Raw genomic sequence first — 19337 nt, 5'->3', positions numbered from 1 at the left:
CATTACAGTATACTATATACAGTATGTACAATAAAAAGGGTTAAGAACACTTTATATACAGTATATAATGTATACAGTATATATATATATATATATATATATAAAACCATCTTATAGTACCTCCTGATAGTCCGGCATATCTGATAATCCGGTACCACCTAGGTCCCATAGGTTCCAGATTATCGGAAGTCTACTTTATACAGGCAGTACCTGACTTACGCGGATCCGACTTATGTCGGATCTGCACTTACGAACGGGGCTTTTCTCGCCCCGGAGCTCGCGGGCGGCGGGACCGCCCAGAGCGCAGCGGTCCTGCCACCGCGTCCTCTGGGGCGAGAAAAGCTGCTCCGGGTCTCCCTCGTGTGCTGGGGGGGGGGGGGAGGGATTCCCCAGCACAGCAGGGAAGCCCTTGGCAAAGTAGCTCTGTGCACAGCAGGGAGACAGGAGCAAAGCTGCAGAGGCGGGGGACCTCGCCACCTGTGCGGCTTTGCTCCGGGGCAAAGGAGCAAAGCCGCACGGGCAGCGGGGTCCCGCCGCCTGTGCGGCTTTGCTCGGGTCTCCCTGCTGTGCTGGAGGGGACTCCCCCCCCCCCCCCAGCACTGCAGGGAGACAGGAGCAAAGCCGCACAGGCGGCAGGGCCTCCGCGGCTTTGCTCGGGTCTCCCTGGTCTGCTGGGGGGAGAGGGGGTGCAGCTAGTGCGCCCCCCCCCCCCAGCAGACCAGGCTTTTGTTGCGGGATGCCTGGGGTAGAGCAGCTGGGGTGCTGCCGGGTTGGTCCTGGGGGGACCTACCCGGCAGTGCCCTAGCTGTTCTGTCCCAGGAGTCCAGGTTCAGCCGCTGTTGAAACTGATCAGCGGCTGATTCCAGGAAGCTGGGGGCAGAGCAACTCTGCCTAGGGCTTCCTGTAGTCAGCCGCTGATCAGTTTCAGCAGGGGCTGAATCTGGAGCCAGTTCCGACTTACATACAAATTCAACTTAAGAACAAACCTATAGTCCCTATCTTGTACGTAACCTGGGGACTGCCTGTATTGTAGATGATTATGAAGCTCTTATCAAATGTATTCAATCTCAGACTCACTGGAAAAACTTCAAGATTGCTTTTTTCACTTTGGTGTTGCCTCTTGAGGCAGTGCTAAGCATATAGTGACTAATGAACATGTGGATAGAAGACAATATCTCCAAATATCCACAATAGAGACATGTCCCATTAATGCTAGAAAGACTACATATTGCCTGGTTGTGTGTGCCATCAATTTTTCAAGTAGCATCCTGCCCACTGAAGCAGAAGAGATGCAAAATGGATTACCAGTTGAAAGTCAGAATCATAATTGGGTGTCCCTTCATTTGTTCTGCATAGGAAAACAAACAACTGAGTATAGACACCTAAAAGTTTGTTCGGTCCAGGTAATATAACAAAAGCTCAATGTACATCCAGAAAGTGCAGCTTTTCTTCTCACTGGTAAGCTGTAGTTTGGCGAGAGGGGGAGACAGGTAAATATAGAAATTAAGGTGGAAATCTGAAGCCACCTTTACAGAAATTTTGTATCAGATCTAAGCTGGACTTTGCCCAGATAAAAACAGTGTACTGGGGATCTCTGTCAAGTGCCTGCAACTCTCCTCCTCTCCTGGCTGAGGTGTGATGACCACCAGGCAGTCTACTTCAAAGAGATACAGAATCAAAAAAAATATGCTAAAGGTTTGAAAGGGGGGGATTCATAAGAATGGACAATACTAAATTTGAAGTCTCAAATGGGCACTGGGTCACAAACCAGAGGGAATAATTTATCTAGACCTAAGTGATGTGGCCATTACAGGATTAGTGAACCAAGCTTTACTACAGATTTTAAGACGAAATGCTGAAATTGTGGCCAATGGAACTTTAAGAAAGCTTAAGGATAGAATAGATGTATTGATGTGGGAGTCTAACTGTATTTGAATAGCACAAGCAGTAGTCTATTATTCATGTGCTTAATCATGTTTGACAAGCCAAATACCATACAACAGTGTTAAATATATTAACAAATTTAGTTAAAATTAGTTGACCAATTTGACCAAATTCTATATGTAACATCCATTGATTCGGTTTTCTCTTTCCAATCGTCACTCTAGGTTTTTCTGTAATTGATGAGCTGATTTCTACAGTACCCATTTCCTCACTTGGTCGTCTTCCTTAATTCTCAACCTCTCTCTTCTTCCCAAAACATCTCTAAATTTTATTTGTCTCTCTTATCTCACCACTCTTCCCTTTTTTTATTGACCATCCTCAGCCATGTACCCAATACACAGATTTGGAAATTTTAATAGACACAGGAGGACTAAGTTTATTACCTGCAGAGAGCTATGAAAATGGGATCACTGAATGGCAGTGCCCAAAGCACGAGGCTAACACCAAAATCCACTTCCAGCTGCTACAATTCCAATCAGCCTCCAGTTAACAGGGAAAGTATTTGAAGCTCTGCTTATCTAGCCATCTTGTAGCTGGAAGGGAAAACATTTTTCTGTTTTCCTCCCTAGAGCCTACTTGCTGCTGCAAGAGGACATTTCTGCTACTACTCTTTCATAACCGTCATTTTGAGTCTCCTTCTTCAACAATTTCAGTGGCTGATTCTGTTATTTCTTGCTTTCCCATGATGCAGCATGATGAAATTAAACTGATTTTTTTCAAGTTTTACAGCTGAACACTGAGATCTGAAAGACAGCAGTGAAAGCTGACAAAGCTCCCCAGCAGCTTGTAGAAATACTAAGACACTCAAGCCGTGCGTCTGCAGATTTTAAGGAGACAACACTGCATCAGTTAATCTTCCTAACTTTACCTTGCCTCTTTGGACAAATACATAATAAAAGGCCACATACATCAGGTAGTGAGATTGTAGTAAGTTCTGAGGTACTGGTTCCCATTTCTATCATACAATTCAATTACATAGGATTTCTTAACAGAAGAAACTTTGTTCCATCTGTGACATTTCTGCATTTAAATTCCGTAATTCAAAATAGTTGCCAGAAAAAAAAAAATCTTGTTTGGCTAGAAGCAGGAAGACAGAGGAAAAAGGGAAAAGACTAGTGTTTGTAGACTTCTTGCCACAGACCTAGACTGAATTTTGATTAATATTGATTGTTCTGCAGATGCCAATCAGGCCCAACAAGCAAATGCTCACCACCCTTGTCTAGCAACAACCTACTACAGTAAAATATGAAGAACTCTCTCATATCTTCTGAGAAACTAAACGCAGAAAATGTGCTTAACAAGTGTGAGAATTTTAAACAACTCAGCCATTTTAAGGATTCTCCTCATGATTCTTCAGAGACTGACAACCCAATCAAGACCCTTTCAATCCTAAAAGGAGAACTTTAATTTATTAAATGAAATGAAATATTCTTTATTAAGTGACAGTAAGTTGTCTTTATATTTCAATAACAGTTTTATCCCCTAGATTTTTAATATCTTCACAGGTTTATAGAACAGACTTTCATAGGCAAGGTAAGTTTAATGGAATGGTAAAGTAATTAATCAGTGTGCCCAAATTAAACTGACTTGTAGCAATATGGTAAGCAACAATCTTAAGACTTTATGGAATCTCTCTAAGAAAACCACTTTTACCTTTTGTCCGTTGTCACAATGTATGTAAATTAGACCACTCCAAGGAAATACTGAAGGTTTTGTGGCAAGTGACGGATTAGGACTCACAAGAATTACGATACTGTTCCTAAACAAAGCATTGAAAAGCAGTAAAAACTATAGCATCCATTTGAAAAACTGTTAATTCTCTCTACACACAATAACTCAAACTCAAAATTGTTGAATACTGCATCTAAGTAAGCTAATATATATACTACTTTAAAGCTCTAGATTTTAATGCAGTGGGTAAACATAATTCCTAGTACTAAATTGATATCCCATGTATTACTGCAGTTTAAGGTCCCCATAGGTTTCAAAACTTTGATAGCAATTGCAAATGTGCATACTACACTTACATTTAAGTGCCAATCATTGGAAAACTTGTCCTCATATGCCTTAGAGAAGGCTATATATTTCAGAATCCCTAGAAAAGATAGCTGTGCTTGTTGAAAATGGGACTTACGGACTTGTGGTCTATAGTTTTTACCATTTGGGCAAAATGACACCGGAAAGGAGTATTTAAGGACCCTTAAAACCATTGCAGTTGCCAGTGATTTTCATGAAAATAAAGGCACTCCAGTTACACTGAAAATTCCTACTAATCCCTATTCTGGGCCAGTAGGATGCCTTGAAGTCTAATCAGCCTCAACACAGAATATGTCTGTCAGAGACCATAGTGATAGTCTGATTTAAGGGCTCAGCAACAAAGATAAAAAGATTAGGAGTCTTCTGAAAAGCTTTCATCTATCCAGGTAAAAGACATGGGTTCTTCTTACATAAAGTGTATCTAATATAGCTTCCTTGTTGTCACAATGAGGTTTGGGGTACAAGACTGAAAGGTGACTCAGCTGGCTCATGGGGAATTTTGAGAGCTCCATTTTTAATGGAGCATGAGTATAATCTGTCCCTCTTTAGTCTTTTTAAAAAGCGTGTCGCATGTGAAGCCTGGCATATAGTATTACTGTAGTGCTTCCTGCCATATGTTCCAAGAACTAGCACTATCTCACTAATATTTCCAGGCTACTTTGAACGGTCTCAGTGTGGCCAGGGAGAGGAATCTGTGTTGAGACAGGAGAGCTTTGACCTGTAACAAGTTGAGATCAGCCCCTATGAATTCCAGGTGTTGCAGTTGAATGAGGGTTGATTTAGAGTCACTGATCTGTAAGTTCAGATCTGTAAACAAGCATATACGTGCTAGGAGAATCTTGAAAATGTTCTTGGTACTGATGACAAACAAAAGGGAAATACTGGCAGTGGTCTTGTCTCAGACTGAATCTGAGAAATTATTTCAGGACTGAGATATAAAAGTAGGTGCCCCGAAGGTTGATGGATGAAAACCAGTCTTCCTGTTCTAATGCTGGCATGATTATTCCTAGAGTAACCATATTGAATTTTTGAGCACTCACCAATTTGAGTGTTCTGAGGCTGAGGTCTATTATGGGTCTCAAATCTCCCTTCCTGTTGGATGTCAGGAAATAAGAGCAGAACCCTTCGCACTAGAGAATCAGTACCTAAGTATCTATATCTGGAGATCATCTAGCTCTTGCTTTAGTAATTTTCATAGGAACAGTCCCTGAAGAGGAGCAGGTAACAATGTTTTTTCCCACTTGCTTCTAGGTAGATGCCATTGGTGCTGGGTCTGCCAAATGGTTTTATCTGGGTCCAGAATGGCCTCAATAAGCAGGCACTCCTCTTTCCCCGTCCTACCCAGTGATAAGGTCCTTCATGAAAGGCTTTCTACAATGGAAACTTGACCAGCAGAACTATAGCAATATAATATACCAATATGTCTATGCTGGTTTAAGTTACTATGTGGATAGTTTTCTGGAATAAGTGACTTTACTCTAGCATAATTACTCCATGAAGTTATACTGGAAATAAAACATTATTCCAGACATATATTCACATATGGAGTTATACTGGCATAACTACTGTGGTATGTGCTTAGTGAGAAATGGTACAACCGATTTCAATGGGTTGTAGATAACTTACCCAATTTTAATTTCTTTACAATTAATTGTTCAAACACCAAAAGTAATAGCATAAGATCGAATATATTAGGACTTATGAAGTGTGTATATTCAAGAAAGATAAAACTTGTGCCAGATTCAAAGATATGTGAACAGCAAGAAAGTAAGCTAGCATCTGCAAAGTCCACTAACCTTTTATAGTAGAAGAAAATAAGACAGACTTACTCTGGCTCAATAACTCCATGTTGAGGTGTTATTGTAAGACAATGAGCTGGCCAAGAGAGTTCAAATTTCAATGATCTATTACAATTACTCATAATTTGTATATGTCCAGTTTGAGTTGTTCCACCTATTGTACAATATACAAAAGTTTCAGTTCAGCTATAACATTTTACATGAATAAATTACTGCAGATCAAAAACTGATAGCTCCATTCATTAAGTAGGAAGCTGTTCGCTATTTAACATCCCTTCTTCATGTTTTGTACTGAATGGTTATCCTTGCTGGCAATTAAGTGTATTTTAGAAATGAATCGTAAACTCTCATTTTCAGGACATATACTGGCACCTAAAGGTATTCTGAAAGCAACTTCAATTGACAAACCAAAACCACAGCTCAAACTATTTGGTAAGAAAATTAAATAGGAAAGTTATAACCAAAGCTGAACTTAAATACTATGGTAGGTTAGGAACATTCAGTAGTTAGACCTCTTATTACTTACTCAAACTTAAAGAAATACTCACTAATAGAAGGAGATGTCAAAATTAAATGTTCAGGCTGAATGGTCCATGTCTCTTGAGAAATAAACTTATTCTGAACAGGGTCATCAGTATTTAAAGATAATGGGAAACGCTGAGGTCCTTTAACTGGAAGAACATCCAAAGTTGTGTTGGTATGTGTCTCAGAGCTTCCAAGCCTGAAATGAAATCATGAAGAAAAAGCTTTTACTGAAGACCACAATCATTTCTTTATACAAAGTTAGTTAACCAGGATAACACTGTTTTTCTTTTGAGGACTAGTTTAGCGCGGAAACTATTGAAATTCAGTAAGCTATATATAATTGACATGACAGTGGGTAGTTTAGTTTACATAAAATTTGAAAAGCAGTAAATGATATTCTTTGAGAAAGGAAAAATTACTTGTTGATAATTCTAAATTTCTTAGTAGTCTCCTGACATCCAGCAACAGCAGTTGTTGACAGCATAATTGTTCTTCCTACCAGAAACAACTATATTTTTCAACTGATTAATTTCCACACCCCCAGTTTGACATTTCCGGAGAAAAGTATTGAATAATGAGGTCACAACTCCAAGCAACATTTTAAGGGAAGATAGGAGATAGATAAAAGAGGACAACTACAAACAAATGATACTTGCAGGTAATTTCTCTTTGCTGTATCTTATTTAGCTGGCATTGCTAGATGAAGATGTGAGGAAGTAATGGGGTGAACACTATACATATTTATAAAAAGAAACATTTCTACCATTTGGTCCTAGAACATTCATATGCCTATTACAAAAAGGTGCAACAATGACGTATGCAGTTGATTAGCTTAGCTTGATTTTGGATGCAAATTTAAAACCACCCATCCATTTTGGATTTGATTGTCATCTGCCCCTTGTTATGATGTTAATAAAATCCTCTTTGAAATCTGAGACAGTTTGCTTGACTCAGTGAGGAAGATGGTGTAAGGACTTGTGGAATGAAGGATCACCAATCCAAATGAAACATTTGTTGCCCAGACTTTTGCTACTATATAATGTCTTGTGAAGGTATGTTAGAACTCCACATCGCTGCCTTGCGGATGTCAATTAGCAGCACTTGATGAAGTAATGTTACCAAAGCTGTCTGGATTGTTGCTAGGGTGTGCGCCTTCACACCTTTCTGGGAAACTGGTAACAGAACAGGATACAGCCTGAAAAACACTTGTTAATCCTTTAGGAGATGGCTGGCCCTTTCCTTCATTCCACGAATTAAATCAAATAATTCAGGTGATCTTCTCTGAAGATAAACTTCCAAAGGTTGGTATCCAGGAAGTGGAGTTTCTTCTCCTCATTAGTGACATGTAGTTTCAATTGGGGGAGGAGGGGAAGAGAGGTAGGCATAAATGAAGTGGGAATTTTCAGTAATATTATTATGAATCCAGAATATATTGCTGATTCCCTCTATACCGTGCACTGACATCCAGTAGGACAAAAAGGATTACCAAGGCAGTTGTGCCACTATGAAATGTACTGTTTAGTTGATCTATACTGATGGGAGTGCACTCTCCTGTCAACACAATTAAACCACCACTAAATGGTGGTAGTGGGAGACTGTCAACATAGCACTGTCCACTCTGTTGGCGTAACTTACGTCATTCAGAGCTTGTGGGGTTTTTTACACCCTTAAGCAACATAAGTTATACTGACAAAAGTACTAGTGGGGACATAGCCTGAAACCTGGCAGAAACCAATCCAGATCAACAAGGTGTCCAGGGAGACAATGCAAGTTCTTATGACTCATGGATTGAAATGTTCAGCAGGAAAGATGAGTAAAGACCCCAGCTTGAAAGGAAAAAAAAAAGAAAAAAAAAAAAGAACAGAGGTGTGAGGTGGAGGGAATAAGTATGGACTTCTAGAAGAGACCAGGACCTCTCTCACTTGGGAACTGGCTAAGGAAAGAAGTCAGAGAGTAAGTGAGCATGAGATTCTGAAAGTGAAGTTCTCTACAGATTTGCTGGTAAACTGCTCTGAGCAGATCAGAATGGACTATGATTTAACCTTCATTTCCCTATGCTGAACCCAGCTGTGAAAATCCTTAAGTCTTCTGGACTAGTATATGCTACTCTGTTTTGAAAATGCTGGTTGGGGTGTCACCGCAAATACTGGCTGTGGCGTGTTAGCCCTGAAGAATATCTCTCTCTCTACCAGGAATGTGTCAGTTAGTTACGCTCGCTGATCAGAGCTCATGGCATGAAGCCGGAGTTGAAGCCTTAGCACTTAAGTCACAGGAGGCAGTAGGGCCACATGACATACACTGAAAGAAGATCCATTGGGAGATGTGTTGCATCATAAGGATTCCTTTAAGGGACTGTTCCAAAGCTGGAAGCATAGTATCAGCCTTGTAGATCCGTGTTGTCATATAGTCTGGTCTAGATGAAAAAAGTGAAGAGGGCTTTGGGTGTGAATTTCAGAGAGTAATACTAACATAAATTTGTCTGTATAGAAAATAGCATATGACTGTTTATCCACAAGGGCACCCAATTCACTAACTTTTCTACCAAAAAGGTGATCTTTAGAAACAGATGGGAGATCAAGCATGTCACTAAAGGTTCAAACAACAGCCTGGTTAATGCCGAGAAGACAAAAATCAAAGCCCATGTCGGAGCAGGTTTATTTACTGAAGGGAAGGTTTTAACTAGACACTTACAGTGTGGGTAGAAACAGAGTAGCTGTCAACTGCAAAGAGGGAAGGCCAGATGCATTCGAAGGGAGCTAAAGGAAAGACCATAGTCTTCAGAGTGAGCACATGATGTTCCCTAATTTTTTCCATCCATGTTCAGAATGAATTCTGTAATGTGCTCCAATATCAAGGTACTATGCATGAATGTCATTAAAAAAAAAGCCTTAGATATAATGGGTTTTTAAAAGTTACCATAGGGATAAGAACTCCAGCCAGGACAGATTAGGCATTTTGGAATGCACTATTCAAAGAATTAAATTTAAATGTAACAGCACAGACTAGATACAAAAGTGAGAAAGACATACCTCACCCCATCTCACAGTGCCTTTAAGTAGTTCAGCAATCACTAGTCAGAAGTATTCAGACAGCAGCAGTCTTTAGCAAGCTCTGTCCCACATCCTGCTCCTGAACCCTGTAATATCTCCCTGCTCTGCCCACCCCAACCACCACTTTGCAGAAATGGATATGTGGGCTGGGGAGGGAAAGGATGCGAATACACTGACATTAGCTTCCTTCCACCTCTGCTTTGTGCAGCAAGTAAGAGGCTCTGGGGAGCAGCTGACCAGTACCTCCAAGACAGATGGGAAGAGCAACATGGAAATGGGGGTGGGAGGAAGGGCACCTGAAGTGGACCAAAACTGGATAGATTGCTAGGTGGCCCTATAGCTTATATGGCATAATGTAAATCCTGTGTAGGTTGAGGTAGTCCTAGTGTGGAAGGGGTCCCCAATAATCAACAAAACTAACTAGAACTACTATATAAGACAAGTAGTAACATTTCTTTAGCAATGTTTACAGGTTAAAAGTTATAGGATCAGCTCTGTGGACAATGGAGAGTTCCCACTCACCCTTATGCAGTGGTAGAATGGAATCAGAGAAGAAGTCAGTATGCACCACTTAAATGCTCAAATCAGAAGATGAGAGTTCGCAGCCATGGACAAAGACAACATCACTATTAGAAGTTTTCCAGTCTTAGGCAGAACATGCACATTAACAATGAAATACACTTAGGAAACACTCAAAATAGATATTTTCACTCGGGAAACAAGTAATAAGGCTTGGGAAAGGAGGACTCCTTGGATCCCAGGCCACAGCCACCCTGCTGTTACATTTCAAAGCATAGGACAACTACTATTGTCCAAGAACAAGGCTTGGGCTTCAGTATGTTACCCTTAAAGAAAAAAAGATGGCAGACAACCTAGTCATCGTTACTTATGTGCACTTGAAAGATTGAAATTCTTAGTGCTGTACAGGACTCTACACAGAAGAAGGTAAGGAGCAGGAGGATCTAAAAGGTATCAAGTCTGCCCTGATCTGACAGAGGAATTAGCAGTAAATGGGACAGGGACCACCTCAGCAATTCTGAGGGATGCAGAATTCAAACCCTACGTAGTTCATACCCATATGCTAAAGTTACTGTCAAGTGCACAATCTGCTCCCACCCCCACAAAAGGGTGATAAACTTCTATTTCATCATTCAATGACAAAAGAATAATTACTTTTGCCCAGAAAAAAAATTAGTAATTCTGCAGCTTAATTGTGGATATAGGATTGTTAAAGTAAGGATCTGAGAAGTCTGGGGGCATGTCTAGACTACCCTCAGCTTCCGAAAGATATGCAAATTAGCATATGTTCTTCTGATCCCTTTTTTGGAAGAGGTTTAAAAAAAGCAGTAGCAGCCTAGATGGGTTTTTTGTGCAAACCCCCCCTTTTCGCAAGAACTCTGTAAATCTCATTTTTGGAGGAATAAAGGTTCTTTCGAAAAAGGGAAGGGGTTGCACAAAAAGCCCCATCTAGACTGCTTTCCTCCCCACCCCCGATAAACCTCTTCTGAAAAAGGGATTAGAAGATACGCAAATTCAGCACAAATTTGCATATCTTCTTTAAGAAGCCGAGGGTAGTCTAGATGTGCCCTGAGAAAGATGAAGCAATATACCTGGAATCCTTGCAGATAAAGCCACAGCACTTCAGTAGAAGGTGGCTTATCATACATGTGGGGAGAATCTGCTTCAGACTTATATTAGACTAAAGGAATTGGCCTGTGGAGAAATGGAGGCTCTATATGCAGTAGTCCATTCCAGTGTCCATTATGATAGGAGTCTTCATGATACTAAGGGGAAAAGACAAACGGACTAGCAGAAGAAGCGTGAAGATTTTTCCCAATGAGATCAGTCTTGGTCAATAAAGAACCAAGTTTCTTAAAGTAAAGAAATAGTGTTTATCCTAGTGATAATGCAGTCTTCCTGGGGTCTGTCATTTGGACTGAGATTCCTGGGTAGCATTTCCTGGAAAAGGCGCTCTAAAGTTGGCTTCTCTCAGAAGCAGAATATACCTAAACTCACTGGATTTCCCCCTTTCTTCTCTATTAAGTTCAGAGGGTGGAATCAATAGCTAAGAACTCAAGTACAAGGTAGCATTTTATGCTTCCAGGTCAGGAAGCAGAGAAATGAAAACACATGAACACTATCTTTTTGGGAGAAAGTTGACTGCTGGATGGATCTTATTTCTTTAGGGAAGCAACGTGGTTTTCACAATCTTTGAGGGCTTTGCATGATGGATGTGTCAGTGTAACAGCTCATCAGTTCCCTGAATAAAGCTTGATACCTCTGTGAGGAGAATAAAATTTCAGCTAGCTTGCTCCCCCTAACTCCAAACTTGTCTTAATACCTCAGATGAGGGGCATAATTTATTTTGAAACAAAATGCTGTTTTCAAGATGACTGAACGAAGCAGAAGAAATATCCATAAGTTGCATCATCAGCTTTTTATTAATTTAGAATTTTAGTTAACAGTTTTATCGGAATGTCTGTCAAAATGCAAATACAAGAGCCAATGAAACATTCAACTAAGAAAAAAACATTTTCAGAGTACTGCCAAAACCCTTCTTAATCCATGAAAAACGAGGGACTGGAAATAAAGAAAAGACAGCTTAATTTTGCAATCTCGTTTCTCTCACTGTCCCATACACCAATATTTCTAACATGCCCTAACAGGATTCTAATGTGAAAAGTAAAATGAAGTCCTCCTACCAAAGAACAGTGAATTATAGCGATTTTTATAGTGAATCTAATGTTCACTTTACCTGTCTGATTCCAAGCTATGTCCTTGAGACAGCTGAAGACAATCCCTCTTACAACTGGCATCTCCAACCACAGAAAGGATAATTTTACGCATATTTCGATAAAATAGCTCAACATCATTTGTCCTTTGTGGTAAGTCATATGCTAAGAAAAGATATTTTCAAGGATTAAAAGGAAAAAACTTACAAATTCCAACATAATGCATTACAATTGTGAATTGATAGGCTATAAGTTTCAGAACAGAGACCCAAAATAAACTAATAAATGGATTGTGCAACCTAACAGAGTTTCTGCTACTGAACTTAAATTGACTAGTTTTCAGAACTAACATCTTGGTTGGCTGCCAACTTACAGACATGAAAATAGGACCCAATGAGAGCCTCACCATATAGCAATGTTAGTGTTGCTGACTATTCAGACTGAAAAGGTTGCATTAAGTATATTTAAGTTTATTCTGTATTTTTACGCAAATGGTACAATGCAGATTGTAGGCTACCAGACACTATTAAATACTTTTGGGAAGTAAAAGGATGTATGAAATAGAGGTAACTTGAAACTGGAGTCCTTTGATATTTGTGGTCTTTATCAGTATTCCACTCATGGCTATACCTGCTTGCCATGCACTTGAGTGTGGAGATTTTTACTAAGCTGTTTCTGAGGAATCCGTGGCACCCTAACAAGGAAGGGTTTTATTTGGAAGTAAGCTTTCATGCAGGTAAGGAGCGGGTAGGAACTTACTTTGTCAGATAAATCTGATGAAGTGGATTTTTGCCCATGAAAGCTTATGACCTTATATCCAAATAAATCTGTTAGTCTTTAAGGTTCCAGAGAACTCGTTTTTGCGTTGTATTAGAAGGCCTGGAAATTCATGAATGCTTATGGGCAGACAAGCTATGCTTAAGAGAGCCGAGAACACCATTTAAATGAAATTCTTGATAGGCTAGATAACACTCGTCTACAATTTTTTAGAAGTCGTCTGCTTCAGAGATAAAATGTGCTATTTATTATGTATTTTGATGTGCTGAATTCAAATATGACAATTAAAACAACTGATTGGCTACTGTTTCCAAGATATTTAAGTTTTTACATTTTACGTCTATATTGTGTATTGAGTTTTAATCATAAATTGTAAACCTAGGTCTTTTCATGTGTTTATGGTTGCTTTACATGATAATATTTCACCTGTCCTGTTTATGTAACACTTTAAAAATCAGCAAAAGGGTTATATAAATAAAATTTATTATGAAACAAAAGGCAAAAAACTATTATGTACATAGTTTAGTCCTATTCAGTGTCTACTCGGCGCTTCTTGGCTTGTCTCTTTTATTCATTAAATGGAGCATCTCTTGTCACTGTCCGGCAATAGTCTGCAAGCATTGATGGGCTCCATTTGCCCTGATAGCATTTCTCCATTGTTGCAATGTCCTGTTGAAATCGCTCGCCGTGCTCGTCGCTCACTGCTCCGCAGTTCGGTGGAAAAAAATCTAGATGAGTGTGCAAAAAATGTATCTTTAGTGACATGTTGCAACCAAGGCTTTTGTATGCCTTGAGGAGGTTTTCCACCAACAACCTGTAGTTGTCTGCCTTGTTGTTTCCGAGAAAATTTATTGCCACTAACTGAAAGGCTTTCCATGCCGTCTTTTCCTTGCCACGCAGTGCATCATCTCGAAGAAGTTCACGAATCTGAGGACCAACAAAGACACCTTCCTTTATCTTAGCTTCATTTAACCTTGGAAATTTTCCACGGAGGTACTTGAAAGCTGCTTGTGTTTTGTCCATGGCCTTGACAAAGTTCTTCATCAGACCCAGCTTGATGTGTAAGGGTGGTAACAAAATCTTCCTTGATTCAACAAGTGGTGGATGCTGAACACTTTTCCTCCCAGGCTCCAATGACTGTCGGAGTGGCCAATCTATCTTGATGTTGTGGGAATCTCTTGCACGACTATCCCATTTGCAGAGAAAACAGCTGTACTTTGTGTATCCAGTCTGCAGACCCTCAAAAGTTGTTTCATGTTGTCATAGGTTTTCTTCATATGGACTGCATGACCAACTGGAATTAATGGCAAAACATTGCCATTATGCAGCAAAACAGCTTTAAGACTCATCTTCGATGAATCAATGAACAGTCTCCACTCATCTGGATCGTGAACGATGTTGAGGGCTGCCATCACACCATCAATGTTGTTGCAGGCTACCAGATCATCTTCCATGAAGAGGAATGGGACAAGATCCTTTTGACAGTCACGGAACATGGAAACCCTAACATCACCTGCCAGGAGATTCCACTGCATTAGTCTGGAGCCCAACAGCTCTGCCTTACTCTTGGGTAGTTCCAAATCCCTGACAAGGTCATTCAGTTCACCTTGTGTTATGAGGTGTGGTTCAGAGGAGGAGGATGGGAGAAAATGTGGGTCCTGTGACATTGATGGTTCAGGACCAGAAGTTTCATCCTCTTCGTCGTCTGACTCAAGTGAGAATGATTCTCGTGCATCAGGAACCGGCAGTCCTTCTCCGTGGGGTACTGGGCGTATAGCTGATGGAATGTTTGGATAATGCACAGTCCACTTTTTCTTCTTTGACACATCTTTCCCAACTTGAGGCACCATGCAGAAGTAACAATTGCTGGTATGATCTGTTGGCTCTCTCCAAATCATTGGCACTGCAAAAGGCATAGATTTCCTTTTCCTGTCCAACCACTGGCGAAGATTTGTTGCACAAGTGTTGCAGCATGTGTGTGGGGCCCACCTCTTGTCCTGATCTCCAATTTTGCAGCCAAAATAAAGGTGATAGGCTTTCTTAACCATAGTGGTTATACTGCGCTTTTGTGATGCAAAGGTCACTTCACCACAAACATAGCAGAAGTTATCTGCACTGTTCACACAAGTACGAGGCATCTCTGCTCACTTTGGCTAAACAGAAATGTGTCCCTTTGCAAAATCAAACACTGACAAATAAGAGAGCACGACACTGTATGATTTCTAGAGCTGACATAGGGCAATTTATTCAGCAGTGATGCAAGCTTCGTTATGATTGCATCATCCATGACTTCTAAGAATAACATGGTGCAATTCATATCATGTATGACGCAATGCCAGCTTCAGATTGCAGCATTCATTGTTTTGCCTAAAAAGCAAGTACTGTCCAAACCCAGTCAGATTTATTCATAGATCCAAAGATGTATTTTAGTCATTTCTGGTTTAAATTGAGATCCCTTCCCTTTATAACTCACTTATCCTCTGCTATTCGCAAGTCAAGGGTCATATATACTGACCCAATAGCATATCTTGAAAACTAGAGCCAATCAACAATTTTAAGCATCATTTTCGTTCTCAGTGATCCAGAATTAGTAAAGTTTGACTACATTTATTTCAGAAGCATTTTGGCTGTAGAGCAGTGGTAACTGTCAACAACCACAGCCTCCATGTGTTTTTTGAAAAACGTACTATACCTTGGAGACCAGTTTAAGAAGTCAGAAGTTAACATAACTCTCATAACAATTACATAGAGAACTAATAGAGCACCAAAAAGTTAGAAAATGCTATGACTAAGGATGTCTATGCAACTTTAGTTTGTCCCTATTGTACAGGCACATTGTGACACTGTTTCTAGTGATTTAATTACACACTATTTTAGCAAAAGGACCGCTGCTTCATTCAGTGCGCAGAATGAACTATTCAGTGCGCAGAATGAACTATAGTTACTGAGTGACTAGTTATTCAGAATTTACTTCAGAATATTCTCCTCACTGAATGTGTAAGCAACAGGCTTTATTTTCTGTACATCATGGGTGTTGGGTATGTAAGGCATGGGAAGGTTGCTGCCCCAGCACCTGCCCTCTGGTGCTCCAGGACTGGGGAGGCCAGGCCCAGCCATGTGCTGTGCTATCCTCTCCCCCAGTGCTCTGGGGCTGGAGAGGTTGGACTGCACTGGCACCAGGCTGTGCAGAGCACAGACAGGGAGGAGCAAGGCATGTTGTACCACACAGCCCAGCCTATTCCCTCCCCCAAGTGCTGAAGAGTGTTGGCTGGGCTTGGCCAGGCCAGGCCACTCCTTTCACGGGGTCTGGGGAAGTGGCGATGAGCATACACCCGCTCTCCCTCCCTCCCCTCCCATGGTTAGAAGGAGTAAGCACACACTTAGCACACTGTCCCGCCTCCAGGGGGTGGGTAAGGAGCAGGGCTAGAGTCTTTCCTCCCCAAGCTGTGCTTTCACTAACCACCCATGATGCACACTACTGAACCCCTGTACTAAATATATATTTTCTCATGAATTTTAATATGGTATGTAAAAATCACAAATGCTTCACAAATATTACATTATTTTTGCCATGTTGAACAAGATGAGTAAGATAAGGTCTCATAGGTTACCTCTACACTGCAGCGCTATTTCATGTCTCCTGAAATAGCTATTTCATGTCTTTTGAGCCTGTTATTACGAAATATAATGGGCTCGCTATTTTGACGTCCTTGTAAACCTCATTTCACAAGGAGTAAAGGAGGTTTTAGAATAGTGATTTTTTTTCAAATAAGTGCTGTGTAGACAGCACCAAATTTCAAAATAAGCTATTTCAAAATTGACTCGAAATAAGCTACGCAGTTTGTGTAGCTCATATTGCATAGCTTATTTCAAGCTATGGATGCAGCGTAGACACATTTTTACTGGACCAAATTCTGTTGGTGATAAAGAAAAGAATACATGTGGAAAGAATCCGTCTTTAAGTTACCTTCTGTCTTTAAGCAACAGAATTTTTGTGATTTTAACAGTTTTAGTGCTTAAATAAGTGCAACTAAATATATTTTTGGCATTCAATTTGACCTTTTTTTGTTCAGATGATATATTGGGGTTGGGTGGGGGGAGGTTCATCCATTAAAAAAAAAAAAAAAAAAAAAAAAACAACCAACAACATCCTGAGAAGCAGAAGCACGCTTTTTAAATAATCTGGATAATAAATTTAATTGTTGTACAAAGGAAAAGATTGTTTCCTGTTTGAAATTTTTTTTAGGGGTGGGAGAAAAGTTTTTTGCACCACTTTAAAAAATGTTCCTTAGAAACTATAAAATAATCTCCTCTTAAAGAATTTTACAGATATGAGAATAAGTAACTGACATTGTCACTGAAGTGTATGAATATATTTCTGAGGCAGCAATGAGAGGAAGAAACTATTGAAACAATTATAATGCAATACTGTTAGAAGGCCAATCAAATCTGGATCCTGTTTCACCATTACCTATATTATGCAAGGTTAGCAATGGACAGCTCTTTGTAGCAGGGACTTGCAAAACAAAAAACCCACATACCAGTTATTCAAAAATTACTGGGTAAGGAATGAGAGGAGGCAAGTTTGATGCAAATTGGGAATTCTATTTTGCATTTACCAAAAATTGCATAGAAATGTCTTTATTTGGTGTGATGCCCAGAACAAACATTTAGGATTAAATATTTCTAGTGGCAAATTTTTTTTCCCCCAGACATTACATATTTACCTTCAGTCACTAGCTGTTCCCCTTGAAATTCTTCATCAAATTTAATGTTTCTTAGCACACTGTTTTCAGGGAACATTTGTTTTGCTGCCTCTGGTTTATACAGCATAGCCCTGTTAAGGGAAATATCAGAGAAATATCTTTGGAATCCACCTACTTTTACAAGTTAGGCTGAGAAAAGAGTACACCTCAATGAAGAGTGAAAAAAGTTCACTATCAAACAATCTTGATTATTTCTTGAATACAATCAAACCTGTAACTTTCTTCAGTGATATGACAGTTTTTATGAGCAGGTCTCATTTGAGGAATATTTCCACAGCCCCATGATGTAGGAACTAGTGAACTGAGACCATCCAAAAACCAGCATTGAAAATAAAAATTAAGCTAAATGAATTTCTCAAGAACTTGCCCACTCCCACAGTTTTAACTTAAAATAAGTAGTTTATGGTACCACACAAGGTTTTCATCTTCAGAGTGTGGCTACGGCTACACTGTAGCCTTCTTCCAGAAAAGCTTATGCAAATTAAGCATGACGTGGAATATCGCTGTGCATCATTTGCATAATTAGCAGCCACTTTTTCGCAAGAGGCTTTTGTGCAAAAAGGAATGGTGTCGACGGAGCTGTGCAAAATCCCCCTCTTGCGCAAGAGCCGTTCTTCCTCATTTTTTCAGGAACAACAGCTCTTGCGCAAGAGCTGTCTACAAAGCCTCTTGCGCAAAAGCGGTTGCTAATTAATTATGCAAATGAGGTGCAGTGATATTCCACATGGTGCTTCATTTTCATAAGCTTTTCCAGAAGAAAAAGTGTACAGCGTAGCTGTAGCCTGAGTGTGATGTTAGCCACTACCAAAATCTGAAGTTTAAGGAAATTCACATGATTTTTGCTATTGGGGCTACAGAAACCTCAGACCCATTATTAGAATTAAGCCAGATCTGGGAACTTCACTACCTGATGTCTCATGCACTGCTCTCAACTGTGATTACTCTGACATAGTAGATTGTGATCGTTTGTTGCTGTGGGGAATTAGAAGAGAATCCCAGCCTTTTTTTTTTCCCTTAAAGGAAGACTTTAGGTTTCATGGTTTGTGGAGGAAAGCTAGAAAAGCTGCACCGAGTTCAAAGACCTCAAGCACCAGATGCCAAATAAAAAGATGCATGTGTATTTTAACTGTGGTTTCAAAAAGCCATTCTCTTTGAGGATGGAAGGCTGATTTATGAGTTTTGAACTCTTAGGATTAGCAATACAGAATATTCAAGTTGACAGTGTTTCCTGCTGTATCCAGGAGCCTAGACAGAGAACAGGATACTTACAAAAGATCTGAAACTGAGTCCTCACTCTTACACCCACATGTCTGCATACTGGGATCCTCAGCAATCCTCTAACATCTGCACCCTCACACTGGGATCCTGCCTCCTAAAAACTACATCCTGGCACTGGGATCCCCCCCCTCCCTGATAACTCAAAGTGAAAACCATTACCCTTGCCACACTGACTGCAGAAACGCGTCCATTCAGGCGGCTTCCTGACCAGCATGATTTGCATCATGACATTTATACTGAGCGGCGTTCTCTGCAGCCAGGACTATGTTTGTGCAGGTGCCACATGCACCTCCCCTCCCTGGCAGCAGCCATGTGGGCCTTATTAAATAACTGTTGCCAACTATTTCACAGGTTGGATTGGGTAAAGTGCTCGGGCTGTAGATGGCCCAAGGGTTGGGAGTCTGAGGCCTCTCATCTATATGGATTTAG

General features: G+C 40.3%; 1 protein-coding gene across 4 annotated transcripts in view; it reads right to left on the bottom strand.

Annotated features, from left to right (window-relative positions):
- CEP192 (centrosomal protein 192) overlaps window positions 1–19337 on the bottom strand; it is a 162700-nt gene that overhangs the window by 26563 nt on the left and 116800 nt on the right. For all 4 annotated transcript variants that reach the window (XR_012901559.1, XM_075921011.1, XM_075921013.1 and 1 more), the window contains exons 34-38: window positions 17592–17701; window positions 12111–12252; window positions 6329–6501; window positions 5811–5934; window positions 3598–3703 (exon numbers count right to left, since the gene is read on the bottom strand). Coding sequence is in view for 3 of the 4 variants with exons in the window: in XM_075921011.1 (XP_075777126.1) it covers window positions 3598–3703; window positions 5811–5934; window positions 6329–6501; window positions 12111–12252; window positions 17592–17701 (655 nt within the window). In the remaining variant the exon portion in view is untranslated. The remainder of the gene's footprint in view (window positions 1–3597; window positions 3704–5810; window positions 5935–6328; window positions 6502–12110; window positions 12253–17591; window positions 17702–19337) is intronic.

This window comes from Pelodiscus sinensis, chromosome 2 (assembly GCF_049634645.1).
Source record: "Pelodiscus sinensis isolate JC-2024 chromosome 2, ASM4963464v1, whole genome shotgun sequence".
NCBI lineage: Eukaryota > Metazoa > Chordata > Testudines > Trionychidae > Pelodiscus > Pelodiscus sinensis.
This window is presented reverse-complemented; position numbering and strand designations above follow the sequence as displayed.